Source organism: Podarcis filfolensis (genome assembly GCF_964270895.1).
Source record: "Podarcis filfolensis genome assembly, chromosome: 16".
NCBI lineage: Eukaryota > Metazoa > Chordata > Lepidosauria > Squamata > Lacertidae > Podarcis > Podarcis filfolensis.
The window spans coordinates 39,352,579-39,365,772 of record NC_139620.1 but is presented as its reverse complement, the minus strand read 5'-3'; the positions used below and the strand labels follow the sequence as shown (position 1 = coordinate 39,365,772).

Here is a 13,194-nt window from a genome sequence, read left to right as displayed (position 1 = left end):
TTGCTTCTCATTCCTCCAGCTTCTCCTTTTGGCTGAAACGCTTCTGCTTCTGGAAAGGCAAGAGAGCAACTGAGGGAGGGAGGGAGAGGAGCTTTTTGATTGATAGCTGGTGGGCTGCTCAGCAGCTCCAGAAATGAACCCCACCTGCCACATGAACAGCGGCTGGGGCCGTGGCAGGGGTGAGCAACCTCAGGCCTGGGGGCCTTCAAGAATCTTTATCTGGCCCCCAAGGCTCCCCCCCCTCAAAGCCACACTCCCTCTTTCCAGGGCTTTCTTCGCATCCCCCATGAGTGCTTGGCTTGGCTGGAATGGAGGCTAGAGAGAGTGTTTGTGTGTAGCAGCCAGGCTCCTGCACGAAGGTTTCTTGTTGCTCCTCCTCCACTGGCATGTTGCCCCCAGAAGTTTTTCCAGAAGAGAGTGTGGCTCCTGGGCTGAGAAAGGTTCCCCGGCCCAGGCTTCAGCAGAGCCGGCCTACCCATGAGGCAAGGTGAGGCAACCGCCTGAGGCGGCAAGATCCTCAAGGCAGCAAATCTGGATGTCAGTCTTTCTTTCCCCCTTGTTCCTGGTGTGGAGCTTCCCTCACTCCTTCCCCTCACCTTGGGCTGCAGTGTCTGTGTCTTTTGACAGCAAAGGCCACTATTTGTGCTCCAAGACCTCTCCCAACATTTCTCCTGAACACTACAAAATCACTCCCGGCAAGTTTGTCATGCTCTGCAGTAAGTGAAGCTTTCACAGTGATCTACATAACAATGTGTTTCGCAGTTATGATCCCTTGAGGTTCCGAAGCTCACAATGCCCTCTAAATACCACAACCTCACAATGCCCTCTAAATACCATCCGTTGCATGTTCCAAAGGCTTTGTGAAGGCAAAAAAGGGGGTGAAATCAATTATCCAAGTTCTGTTTGGCAATAGGCAGGTATGGCGAACCCTCCGGCCTCTCCAAGCCTTTTTCTTCAGCCCTCTGGCCCCTCCTTAGGACTGCTGAGCCAGAACCCTCACTGGCCCTGCTTTGCCCCTTCATTGCCTGGATGGATGATAGAGATGGCCATGAGCCGAAACTAGCCAATGTCCCAAGTTAAAAGTCGCATGATTTGCTCAGCCGACTTCTGCCTCTGGCCTTGCCCACCATCGGCAGGTTGCTTAGAAGAAAACTCTGCCCTTGGGCTCCCTGCCCTGTGGTCGAAGGAGACTCAAATCGGAGAGGCTCTCCCAGTCTGTCTGCTGGTGGGCCACTTCAGGCTGCAGAGTAGTGGAAGACTGTTGTCCCCACAGGCCCAACGTGACGTCACATGTGCATGCCAAGTGGATATTCTGCTGCTGCTTCCTGAGGTCAGAGCCAAGTCACTGCCCATGTAACAGCCAGCTTTGGGGCTTGTTTTGAGTTATTTTTATATTCCAGAACCTGTGTTGTCTGTCTTGCTGCCTGCCTGCTCCCTCCCTGTTTGTCAGGTTCCACATCTGCTTGCATGTTCTTTGGCCTTCAGATCAGGCTCCTTCTAGGAGGAAGGGCAGTTGCTCAGCGGTAGAGGAGATACAGATCCCAGGTCAGCCTTCAACATCTCCAGGTGGATTTAGAAAAGATTCCCTTCTGGAAACCTTAGAGAATTATTGTCAGCCAGTGTTGATAATACAGAACTAGATGGAATAACAATAGAAAGCAATAAGTCAGCTTTCTATTTTTTTCTTTACTTTTTTAATTGAGAAGATTTTAATTAAACAAAATTTTTATAAAAGCTTTCCAAATATTGTTATATTTTTCCGTAGAAAGGCTACATCTGTAAGCAAGTTGTTCATACATTGCGAATGCTGTCATATGTTCAATCCATTGACTAAAGGGGGCCATAGATTTATCTTTACTGTGCCTCAATACTAGCCTTTTTGCCATAGTAAGGCAGCTTTCTATGACTCTAGTTTCTAAGGATCACATCCTGCAAGCACATCACAGTTTTTTTTAGGGGAGCGGGCGGGTGTTGGCTGCTTCCACTTTTGCTCCAATCCTGCTCTGAAGGGATTTTATTATTCAGACCCTCAGGCTGAAAAGTGATCCTGTCTCCATGCCTTCTGTGTGTCCCTAAAGCTGTTAACCAGGGGCCAGACTGCCTGCACCCAGCACCAGCGCCTTCCAAATCTGGTAGCAGTATTCAAGCACACAGTCTCTCGCCTGCAGTTAAATTGGTACAGTCCTTGAAGATCTGTGCCATATTTTGCTTGTGGAGCCGTGCAAGTTGTCCCTGAGGCACTTTTATCTGGAGTTGTGAGGCATTTAACCTTGCAACACCTAGACAGTGCTTTACCACTAAGCTATGCCTTGCCACACCTCATCTATTGTTTGTGGGCCATTTTCTGGAAGGTTTCCCCTGCAGCGTGTGTGCCGTGGGCCCCGCCAGCTGGGACAAATGAGCTTTGAAAAGTTATTTTAAGATCTCCTTTTTGTACACGTTGTACCACAAATACTTGCAGAGGAATGTGCTGGCAATCTTGCTTCTTTTCTTTGTCTGATCACCGCCCCAAGGCATATTTCTAACATCCTAGGCTGTCCCTGAACTGTTCAGAAATGGTGTAGTGTTTCCCAGGAATATTTGAAGTGTGCCCTCGAAACATCCAGATTTGCAGCCCCAATGCAAGGTGCTCACGTTGGTGTCTAGGCCCCAAATGTCTGAAAAGCTGCTTCCATCCCCACAGAGACCCTCTTGAGTGCTAAGCTCAGTGGAGGGTTTTTTCTTGGTAATACTGCCACCTTCAGAAGTGTCAGGAATGGCTGTCTGGGACAGGGCTTTCTCTGTGGCAACCCCCAAGTTGTGGAGCTCCTTCCCCAGAGAGGTGCATCAAGCACCTTTGGGGCATAGTTTTTGCCGTATTCTGAAGATGCAGAACTTTACCCCAGCCTTTGACAGTTAAGGTATTTCTGTTTTTGCTTAATTTGTACCTTGCTGCTTTTGTTTGAAATGGTTTTGCATTGTATTTTTACAATTGTATGCAAACGGTTTTACAACTGGAAGCATGATTGCATTGCAGCAGCCTCTTCTGGGACCTCGCAGTGGAGGGTGGGTAAGAAAGCATATATGTAAATATATTAATGTAGCAAAAGGACTAGAATTGCATATATTTTTCCTTAAAAGTTGGAGTAGATCACAGCAGAATGGTCTTCAGTGTTCAGGTGTAAGCCTTATGCTACAAAAGGGTAGTGCCCCCTTTTAAGAAAGGGAGTGCCCAGGGAACATCACCATCGGAAGGTGGGCTGGAGAAAGCATGGTGTGCCTTGCTGAGTCAAAACAAGTTGATGCTGCTCCTCCAGCTCAAAATGTGAATGTGGGTTTTGGCATGTTTTCCATTTTAGATGGAGAACCTGTGGTCCTCTAGACTTGCTGGACTGTAGCTTCTACCATCCCTGATGCATTGGGACATGCTGGCCAGCAGGACAGATGATGGGTTGGCGTTCAAAAACACCTGTTGTACACTTTGAGCCACACCTGCAGTCCTCCAGCCTGCCTCTGCCTGCTCATTTTGCTTCAGGTGGAGTTTTCTTGTAGTTCACCGTGCTGTAGAAACAATATGTAAATCTGGTGGCCCTCTGAATGTTGATGGATTCCAACTCCTGTGATCCCTGACTATTGACCTCGCAGGCTGGGGTTTATATGGGGTTCGGAGTCTTAACAGCATCTGGAGGGCCATCCCTGGCTTTTAATGCTTTTCTTTCACTGCCGTGTAGAAAACCAGCAGGAAACACTTCACATATATTTATCTCAGCTGGCAGCCCTTCTGCAAGTATCATTATCTGTATGTTTGCAGTATTATTAACCCCATATGGCAGATGGAGGGCCTCTGGTAGAAAGAGGGAGGCTTGCTGAAGGCCACCGAAGGAGATTTGAAGCAAGTGTGGCGCTTGAACATGGAAAGTTCAGGTTGCAGGCCGGAGTCATGCAGCTACCCAGGACTATTTTTCCATAGGCCTCACAACCCACTGCAGGCCCAAAGGGGTATGGAACCCTTTTAATGGGCAAGCAACATTTGTTTTACTTTATAAAGACTGCTTTTCATGCTAAAAACACAAAGAAACAAAACCGTGCCTCCCAGTGCAGTTTATGAACTTTATATCCACCCGTGCACAATACAACATAACAGCAAAACATTGAGTTCATTCAAGCAATATTCACATTTGGTACTAACAATACAGTAACAGTAACCTAGCATAACATTAATAATCAGGATAGCACCTACAGCCCAACTCCTAAATTTGCCCACAAAGGCTAAATGATAGGTCTTTGAGGCTTGTTTAAATATTTGGGGGATGGGGCTTGCCTGGGCTCACTCAAAATAAATCTTTGCAGTTACATGGCCACCACTGAGAAGACCATGTTTCTTGTTCCTCTCAGAACAAAATCTCTTGATTGGCCAGATCTGATATAAATACTTTCTCTCTTACCCAGCCAGCAGATTTCAAAACAGGCAAATTGCCAGAAAAGCAAGGACAAGACTCACCCGTTGCCTTTTTTAGTGGGGGGATATATCTTCAGTCAGTGGTAGTGCACACACTGGTGTGGCAGAAGAGGATGGCAAGCGTGATGGGAAGATTCAAGGACAATCAATGAAACACATGAACATTTCAGTGTAGTATAATATATATATATATATAATATTTGTAGAATATGGATAGATATATTTTCAAAATGTGAGCAAGAGCATCAAGTGATACTGAGAACAATCCTAGTTGTGTTTTCCAATGTATTTCTTTTCAATGAAATATTTCGTGTGGCCCAGAGAACAAAGTTTGAGAACCACTGTCTTAGGTGAATAGATCACTCTCCCCCCTCACTCAACACCGTGCAACCAGCTTAGCACACTCTCACCGCCACCATTACCTCCCCAGGCACTGAATGTTTTTGTGCCAACAGAGCAGTATTCTCTGCTTTCAGCATTTCATAGAACCATAGAATTTTAGAGTTGGAAGGGACCTTGAGGGTCATCTAGTCCAACCCCCCGAAATTCAGGCTCCATCTTCTAACTCCGGGAACTGACCTCAGTTGGAGGATCCCGCACTCCCCCTCTCCCACACCCTGGGTTGGGAAACCCACCTGGCCTAGATTCAGGCTTAACCACCCTCAGCCCTAGCCTAGCCTTGTTCAGTGGTGCGGCACAGCAGTCTTGGACTGTGGACTGCATGGTCCTGCAGGGATGTTTTTTTCAGCCAGACAGCTGCATGCCCTTCTGGACAACCTTCCAGCAGCAGGTGGAGCCAGGGGCCACATATGGAAACTTTATCTTTGTACACTTGGCTAGTTTCCTTATATGCTCATGCACCCCTCTCTGTCCTCCACTGGGATGAGCTTGAGTCGGTAAAGCATAATACTTTTAATCTCAGGGTTGTGGGTTCGAGCCCCACCTTGGGCAAAATATTCCTGCATTGCAGGGGGTTGAAATAGATGGCCTGTGGCCCCTCCCAACTCTGCACTTCTAAGCAAGAGGCATTATCACAGCTCAGGAGCCCAAAAGCAAACAGGGAGGTGTGCATCTGGGGAAGAGGTGTCACCTGGGGAGAGTCCCCACCCATGTCTTATGGGGAGGTCTTATTTAGGTGGCATTTCCACCTTTTGAGGGACACGGGTGGCGCTGTGGGTTAAACCACAGAGCCTAGGACTTGCCGATCAGAAGGTCGGCGGTTCGAATCCCCGCGACGGGGTGAGCTCCTGTTGCTTGGTCCCTGCTCCTGCCAACCTAGCAGATCAAAAGCATATCAAAGTACAAGTAGATAAATAGGTACTGCTCTGGCGGGAAGGTAAACGGCGTTTCCGTGTGCTGCTCTGGTTCGCCAGAAGCGGCTTAGTCATTCTGGCCACATGACCCGGAAGCTGTACGCCGGCTCCCTCGGCCCATAGAGCGAGATGAGCGCTGCAACCCCAGAGTCGGCCACGACTGGACCTAATGGTCAGGGTCCCTTTACCTTTACCACCTTTTGAAGGAAGTGATGTAAGCCAGCCCTGATTTGTTTGGAGGGGGCACATCCTGATCATACACCTGAGTGGGCCCCCGAAATTCTGCCCTAAAGCAGAACATTGCAGTTATTCCAGTTCATGCCTTCTTTGCCCCACTCATTCTACCATCTTTTACTCTACCTGAATACACAGGGTGGGTAGGTGGGTACAGTTATATCTGCATAGTCACTTCAGAAAAAATCAATATATGGATAGAGAGTTCATTATGTGTAGTGCTTTTCTGAGGGGAGCGGGGAAGATTAATCATTAGACTTCCGTCTTGAGGAAAGAAATGGAAGCTGTAACAAATGGCTGTACATGTAAATTTGCCCTGTGCATTTTTGCCTCCACCCATAGTAGTAAAGGCAAGGCAGTTTGTTTTCAAAGGAGGTTTGGGTAGGTTTGTGAGTCATTCTTCCTTGGAGCTGGTCGTTGTTAAGGGTTCCTCACCCGCTTTTAATTCTGTTTTCTTTATCTTTTTTCTTTTCCCCTTCCTGGCAATTAAGGTTTTGAAGCATTTGTCCCATGGTAACGAGAAGTATGGTCCTTTTGTCAAAAACGATACATTCTGTGCACGTTAATAAGCCTACGTTTGCTTGCAGCCCTCCGAAGCAGACGTGCGGAGTGTGTTGAGAGGGGAAAGCTTAATTGCGATTCTTATTGAAAGCAATTAATCCTCTTGATTGAGGGGTTGGGAAGATGGTGGTGGGTTGGGGCTGGGGAGACGAGCTGGTAGCACTTGCAGTGCTAATGCCAGATGGGATGCTCAATAGGTTTACCAGATTTAAGATGCAGCCAAATAGGTTTGCGAAGGGGTTTCTCCTCTTCATCTCCTGTCGTCACCTTTTGGTCGTAGACTCACAGAATTGTAGAGTTGGAAGGGACCCTGAGGATCATCTAGTTCTAGTCCAATACCCTGCAATGCAGGAATGAATATGCAGCTGTCCCATATTGGGATCGAACCTGCAACCTTGGTGTTATCAGCACCATGCGTCCTGATGCTGTTGGACTCCCAGCAGCCCCAGCAACATAACAAGGGCAACAGCTAAGTATGGCTAGTATGATTATTCCTCAATTGTTTCTCACAAGCCACAAGGCATCCTCAAGTGGTTTACAATCACCCAGCAGTATCTGGAGGGCCACAGGTTCCCAGTTTCCCCCCTACAACGACTCTTGAGGGCACCTGGATGCTTGAGGGTGGTTTGGGGGGTGGGGTTCAGCTTGTGCACCCCCACTGACTAAAGGAGGGAAGCTGCAGGGAGACTAGGACATTGGTTATGAGACTGCCTTGCACCCACTGGGTGAGAGAGGATCAGCTGATATTTTCTGGCACCAGTGAAAGCTTCTCGACCACAGTGACTTTTTTCCACAGCCCACAACTGTTCAAGAGCAGGGCCTGGCAGGGGGTGGCACCTGATTCAGATCGTGATTACAAAAGGGAATCCAGGTGGGGCTTCTTTCCCTGGGAAAGCTCTTCATGCTGAGGGAAATGGTATGCTGTGCAGACTTGGGAGGAATGGATTCAAGTTGCCTTCTGCCTTAGGGATATATGTCAGGCCTGCCTCAAGGAGCTGTTTTGAAGATGCATGCTATGAATACAAGAGAGTGCTTAGCAAATGGGAAAGATTCAGCATAGTGACAGATAGTGTGTCAGGCACTCAGGTTGAAAGACTGTCAAGCTTTTAACGACCTGCGTGAATGAGAATCAAACAATGAAACCAAGAAGGGGCGGTGAGGAAAGTCAAATAAAATTATGGTTTTAAAATTTGTTGATGATGCTTTTGTTGTTACTTTTGGAAAATTTAATAAAATGTTCTCAAAAAAGAATTTCTTTTTGTCTTTCTGACAGACTGTCAAGCACCTGAGGCAACAACAGAAAGCCCAGAGGCAAAATGGCAGATATTCAGCCTTGTTGGGTGGTGCAAGAGAGATTATAGTGTGTTGTGTGAAGGTGTTTCTTCTTAGCTGGGTTTGCTTACTGAGCAAGAGCAGCAGATCTAGGAGTCTTTATAGTGAGGCAGTATACAGATTCAATCAATGTATCTATTAATAGCAGGCAGTGCCATAGGATCGGCTGTGTGCACTTGTGTGATCCTTAGGACTGAGAGGATTCTGGGAGGGTGTGAGGATGTCTCAGCCTGAACTGCTCACAGTTCCCTTTTCCGGCTAGTGGAAAAGCTGCAGGAAACTTCCTTCACCAAGGCTCCTAGGCCAGGACCCAGCACTACCTGTCACAGCAGTCCTAATTCCTGTGCCCTTTCTTCTGCTTTCTCTGTACTGCAGGTGCATCCCAGGACTAAGGCTGCCTTGTGGCCCTGTAACGGATCCTTTCTTTTTGCCTCCCCATCAGGTCGCAGGAGTTGCACGCCCGAGCTGAGTCACATTCCTACCTCTCTGACCTGAGCAAACAGTCGGAAATTGAGTTCATTGAGACGAAACGGCCCCGGCTGGAGCTGCTGCAAGAGCCTTTGCTGAGACATTCACCTCTGCTCAGTCAGCAGGGAGGGACGGAGGATCTCTCCAAGGTAAGCCAAGGAGCCAGGCACACGCAGTACAGTACATGTTGGTTTTGCGATGAGGAAAAGGAGGAGGAGGAGGTGGCGGCTGGGAGAAATACAATGGGCAACTTGAAAACTGTCTGTGTGGTCTGCAATATTCTAGCTGTTTGCAATATGCAGCCAGCAAATGGATTTTTAGAACTCTCACTTCTGCTGGTCTTAGAGGCTGGCTCAGAGGAACTAAAATGCTGGCGTTGCCTTCACCTTACATGGGCCCACTGGCTGAACGCTTTGCAGCAGAAGGGCCTGACAGGCACCCCAGAATGCACCTTGCAGACCCCACAAAATTCTGCTTTGCCAAATGGAAGGATTTGCAACCTTAATGGATTTGTCTGCAATATTGTCTGCAGGGAAAGCCAAGGTTTTTGGAAGCTGGATGAACAGGAGGGCTGCTGGTGTAAGTGAACTGAAGGAGAAAGGGTGGCAGAAAGACGAGAGAGCAGAATAGTTGGTTGGGAAGCAGGAATCTGGGGAATGGAAAGCAGTGGTGTGGTGCAGTGGATAGAGGTTCCTTTCCTTCTGTCAGCTGAGACATTCACTCACTGATCAGCTATTGCCTCTCAGTGTGGATCTACCTTACAGAGTTTTTGTGAAGATTTTGTTTCTGTTTTGCTTTTATTAGTATTTTGTATTCTAATTTTGTATTTTTCTGTAGTGAAGTGCCTCAGGATCTTCAGATTTAAATAATAATAGCAACAATAACAACAACATGGGCTAGCCTTATGCACACTGCCCTGAGCTCTTTTCAGAATAAGTGGGATACAAGTCGGTTGAGTTGAGAGAAAAAATATGTGGAGGTGACTGAGGGAAAGGATGATGGGGAAGAAGCTGGGAAGGAGTGTGTAGAAGCACAGAAGGCAAGGAGCTCCCAGGGCTATACGAGAAGTGGGGAGGGTTTCTTAAGGGGCAGGGTATTGCATGTGGATTTGAATAAACGATTTGGCTGCAGGCAGTGATAGTCCTGCACTTGCACATTGGACTATAGGCTGTTGTGTGTCCCTTTCAGACCGAGTGTTGGATGCTCAGTTGCTGAGGCTTTGAATTTGGCTGCAGTTTTGGCTTTGGAAAAGCATGCTCTGAGCTGCAAATGCTTGGCACAAACCTCAATTGCCAATTTTGTTTTTCTATGGTGGTCTGGGTGGGCTATAATCGTTCTCCGAGTGAGTTGTAATATATTTATGTGCCCCTGTGGGGTGGACTTTTGGCCTTGTATGATCTACTTGGTCTTTTACTAGGACCTAGAGGTACACCAGCTAGAGCCAGATGCAAAGTAGTGGGGTGTGGGGGGTGTGCATGCATGCGTAGTTAAGAAAGAAGGTGCCTCTGATCAGTGCCAGAAATGAGAACTTAATCTTCTATCCCAGCTCCACTCCTGGTTTTTCTCTAAGGCTTTCTTAACTTAAAGCAGTCTAATTTAGAAGCACATGCAAACATCAGTTCTGGACCACAGATTTTGCTGGGAATAATTTATGCATCATCTTCAACCTTTTTGGGCCTCTGGGCAAATTTGCAAACTGGAGAAGCTTGTTGTGGGTACCATACACACATCACAAACACCACCCCCATTGCATTATGTTCTGTTGGCTGCAGCGGCCAACAGCCTAATTTCAGCAAGGGTATTTCGTGAGAACTAGAGAAGGCCTAGTTGGTGACTCCTGCTCTGTAGATTAAGCTGCTTTGTCTTCTGGCTTGGTGCAAAGCTTGGGCATTCTCACCCTCTGGGCAATATCCCAGTTCAAGAACAGATTCCAGCCAGGCAAAATCATTTGAGTGGATGGTGGAGCAGTGCGAGTGAGAGATCGTGGTCTGAGGAAATAAGCATAGTCTGGGGAGTGGACGTGACTGGGGGGAACACAGGAGCATAGGAAGCTGCCTTATACAGAGTCAGACCATTGCGGGCGGCGAAAATGACAACACAAAAAATCTTGTTGGGGGAGGGGGCAGCTGGGAAGGACATAGAAAACTTGTTTACTGGCAGAATTTAGCCCACAGAATTCTTCATAGTCATTCCAGAGGTGTAAGGGAATACCTTAAGCCCCATCTGCACTATACATTTGAAGCCTTATTATGCCACTTTAATTAGTCATGGCTTCACCCAAAGGATCCTGACAAGTGTGGTTTGTGATGAGAATCACTAGGAGACCCCCTATTCTCTTCACAGAGCTACAAATGGTTTAATGACCAGTCCCGCTTCCCAAGGAACTCTGGGAATTGTAGCCCTGTAAGGGGAATAGCGGGCTACTGACAGCTCTCAGCACTCTTAGCAAACTACTGCATTTCCCAGGATTCTTTGGGTGGGTAAAAGCCATGACCATTTAAAATGGCATGCTGCTGCTTTAAACTATAGTGTGGATAGGGTCTTACTGAGCAGTATATCTGCTTTGCCTGGCCGGTGTGTGGAGCTGTGCTCTTGCCCTTTGCTAATGAGGGATTCTTGCAAAATCAGGCAGCTGAGAAAGGGCTATGCTATTCCCCCCACCACCACCTTCCTTCTCCTTCTCCTATGGGAATCTGGGGCTCTTGTATGTTGCAGGGATTAAGCAGGCATGGGCTCTGTCCTCCCACGCTGTCCACACTCACACTCAGTGGGTCTGGGTCATGCAGTTATTAATGGAACTGGCCAAATCCTGCGTTAGACTTTGGTAGGCCTCCCACTTGGCAAGGGCCTAATATCTAAATGAGTGATCTAGCTCTAGTGCTGGTGGTGGTGAGCGGGGTTGTAGCTCTTTGAACAGAGACAGTAAATGTGTGTGCTAACACCACAGCTGCCAGCTCCTTAACCATCACCACCTGTTGGCATCTGTCTGTCTTGTGAGACAATGGAGTATGCCTCTGTGGGTGAAGTCAAGCCATGTTGTTCTTGCTGCTCCAGCAGCACCAATAAATCTTTCTGGGACCTGGTGTGTATGGAGGTCCTGGGCTGCCTAGACGTCAAGATCCCCGTCTTGGCCTCACTGACATGGTCCAGAGGAAAGCAGAGCAAGATGTTTGTTTGACACCAGCTTGGCTGCAGGAGTTGCCAGAAGGAGGCGTCCAAGGCGTCATCCAGCTGTCTTACGGACTCCACTCTGGGTTCATTCCTTAGCCTTTCCTTCTCCCAAATATGTCCCATCACTACCAGGTTGGGAAGAAATGGAGGAGTTTGCAGAGGCAACAACACATTTTCCATCATTTTTAAAAAAGAAACTCTGAAGGAAAAAGTCACCACTGTGAGAGACGGAGAGAAAGAAACCTGTGAGATAGCCACTGTTGTTGAGTGGGGTACATACAGAGATCTTAAGGGGGGGGGGGACCAAAAATGAAAAAAGAAGAAGAAATTAAAGAGTATGTAACAGACTGGCTAAACTATTATCAACTAAATGCTCTGTTTAAGGCAGACAAAAATATGGTTTTGCAGACAATCAATCACAATTTGAAAAGGAGTTATTAGGATTGAAGGTAAAAACTTTTAAAAAATTATATATTTCTTAAGTCATCTATGATCAGCTGGACTAGGGATGTGGGACATAATATTGACCTAAGCTTATGGAAACAATTTTGGAAAAACAGCTTGAAGTTTACTGCCTGTTACACTTTAAAAGAAAGCTATCTTAAGATGATTCATAGGTGGTATTTAACTCCCAACAAGTTGGCAAAGATGTTCAAAGCAGAGAGTGATAAATGTTGGAAACGTAGAGAGAGTGTAGGAACATTCTACCATGTGTGGTGGTCTTGTAGGGTTATTAAAAATTACTGGGAATTAATCCATAGCAAACTGGGGGGGGGGAAGAATGTTTAAAAGCGCCTTTCCTAAAAACCCAGAAGCTTATCTTCTGGCTATAATAATGACAGAAGTCCCCCCCAAAACAAGTGAGTCTATTGATGTATGCAACCACGGCAGCACGGATTTTACTTGCACAAAAGTGGAGAACAGCCGTGATTTCAGCCGAAGAAGAGTGGCATCATCAACTGCTGGAATATGCGGAACTCGTGGGTAGGACTAACAGAAACAGAGATGAAAAAGAACTTAAAGAGGATTGTGTGTTGTATAAGAAAAATTATTATAGTAAGACAATCAACCTAGCAGGGTGATTATAATTTAGCAGTGCAAGTTATAACATGAGATAAAGAGAAGGAGAGAGGAAAATTTAGAAGAACAGGAAGACGTGGATAGGTTGGGAATAGGGAGGAAACCATGGAAGGCGTGGATGGGAAGTATATGAAAAGAAATTTTTTTCCTTACTCTTTTTTGAATGCAACAGTTGTTGTACTAATGTGGATGTACTAATGAAGTACTGGACGCACCGGACAATAGGATGCACCTTGTTTTAGAGGGGGGAGAACAAGAAAAAAAAATTCTCCCCCTCTCTGCCCAGTGCCCCTTCAGCGAAGCGGCAGGAGGCGCTGCGCAGAGAGGGGGAGAATTTCCCCCCTCTTGTTTTCCGCTCTAAAACAAGGTGCCATTTAAGGTGCGTTCAGGCGGCTACCTTGGAAGCCTGGAGAGCGAGAGGGGTCGGTGTGCACCAACCCCCCTCGCTCTCCAGGCTTCAGGTTCCTTTCAACCTGCTCTGTTCCTTTCGAAGCCCACCGCCAGCCCCAAAGAGCAGGTCAGGGAGCAGCGGAAAGGCGCAGCGGGGAGGCTGCTGCCATAGCCGCACATCATCTCTCCAGCCGGGAGAGGGTCGCG

At 47.3% G+C, this 13,194-nt stretch overlaps 1 protein-coding gene across 50 annotated transcripts in view; it reads left to right on the top strand.

Annotated features, from left to right (window-relative positions):
* Window positions 1–13,194, top strand: part of NCOR2 (nuclear receptor corepressor 2) — a 349,636-nt gene that overhangs the window by 105,991 nt on the left and 230,451 nt on the right. For all 50 annotated transcript variants that reach the window (XM_083589595.1, XM_083589578.1, XM_083589576.1 and 47 more), the window contains exon 4: window positions 8,321–8,495. In XM_083589595.1, coding sequence (XP_083445721.1) covers window positions 8,321–8,495 — 175 coding nt within the window. The remainder of the gene's footprint in view (window positions 1–8,320; window positions 8,496–13,194) is intronic.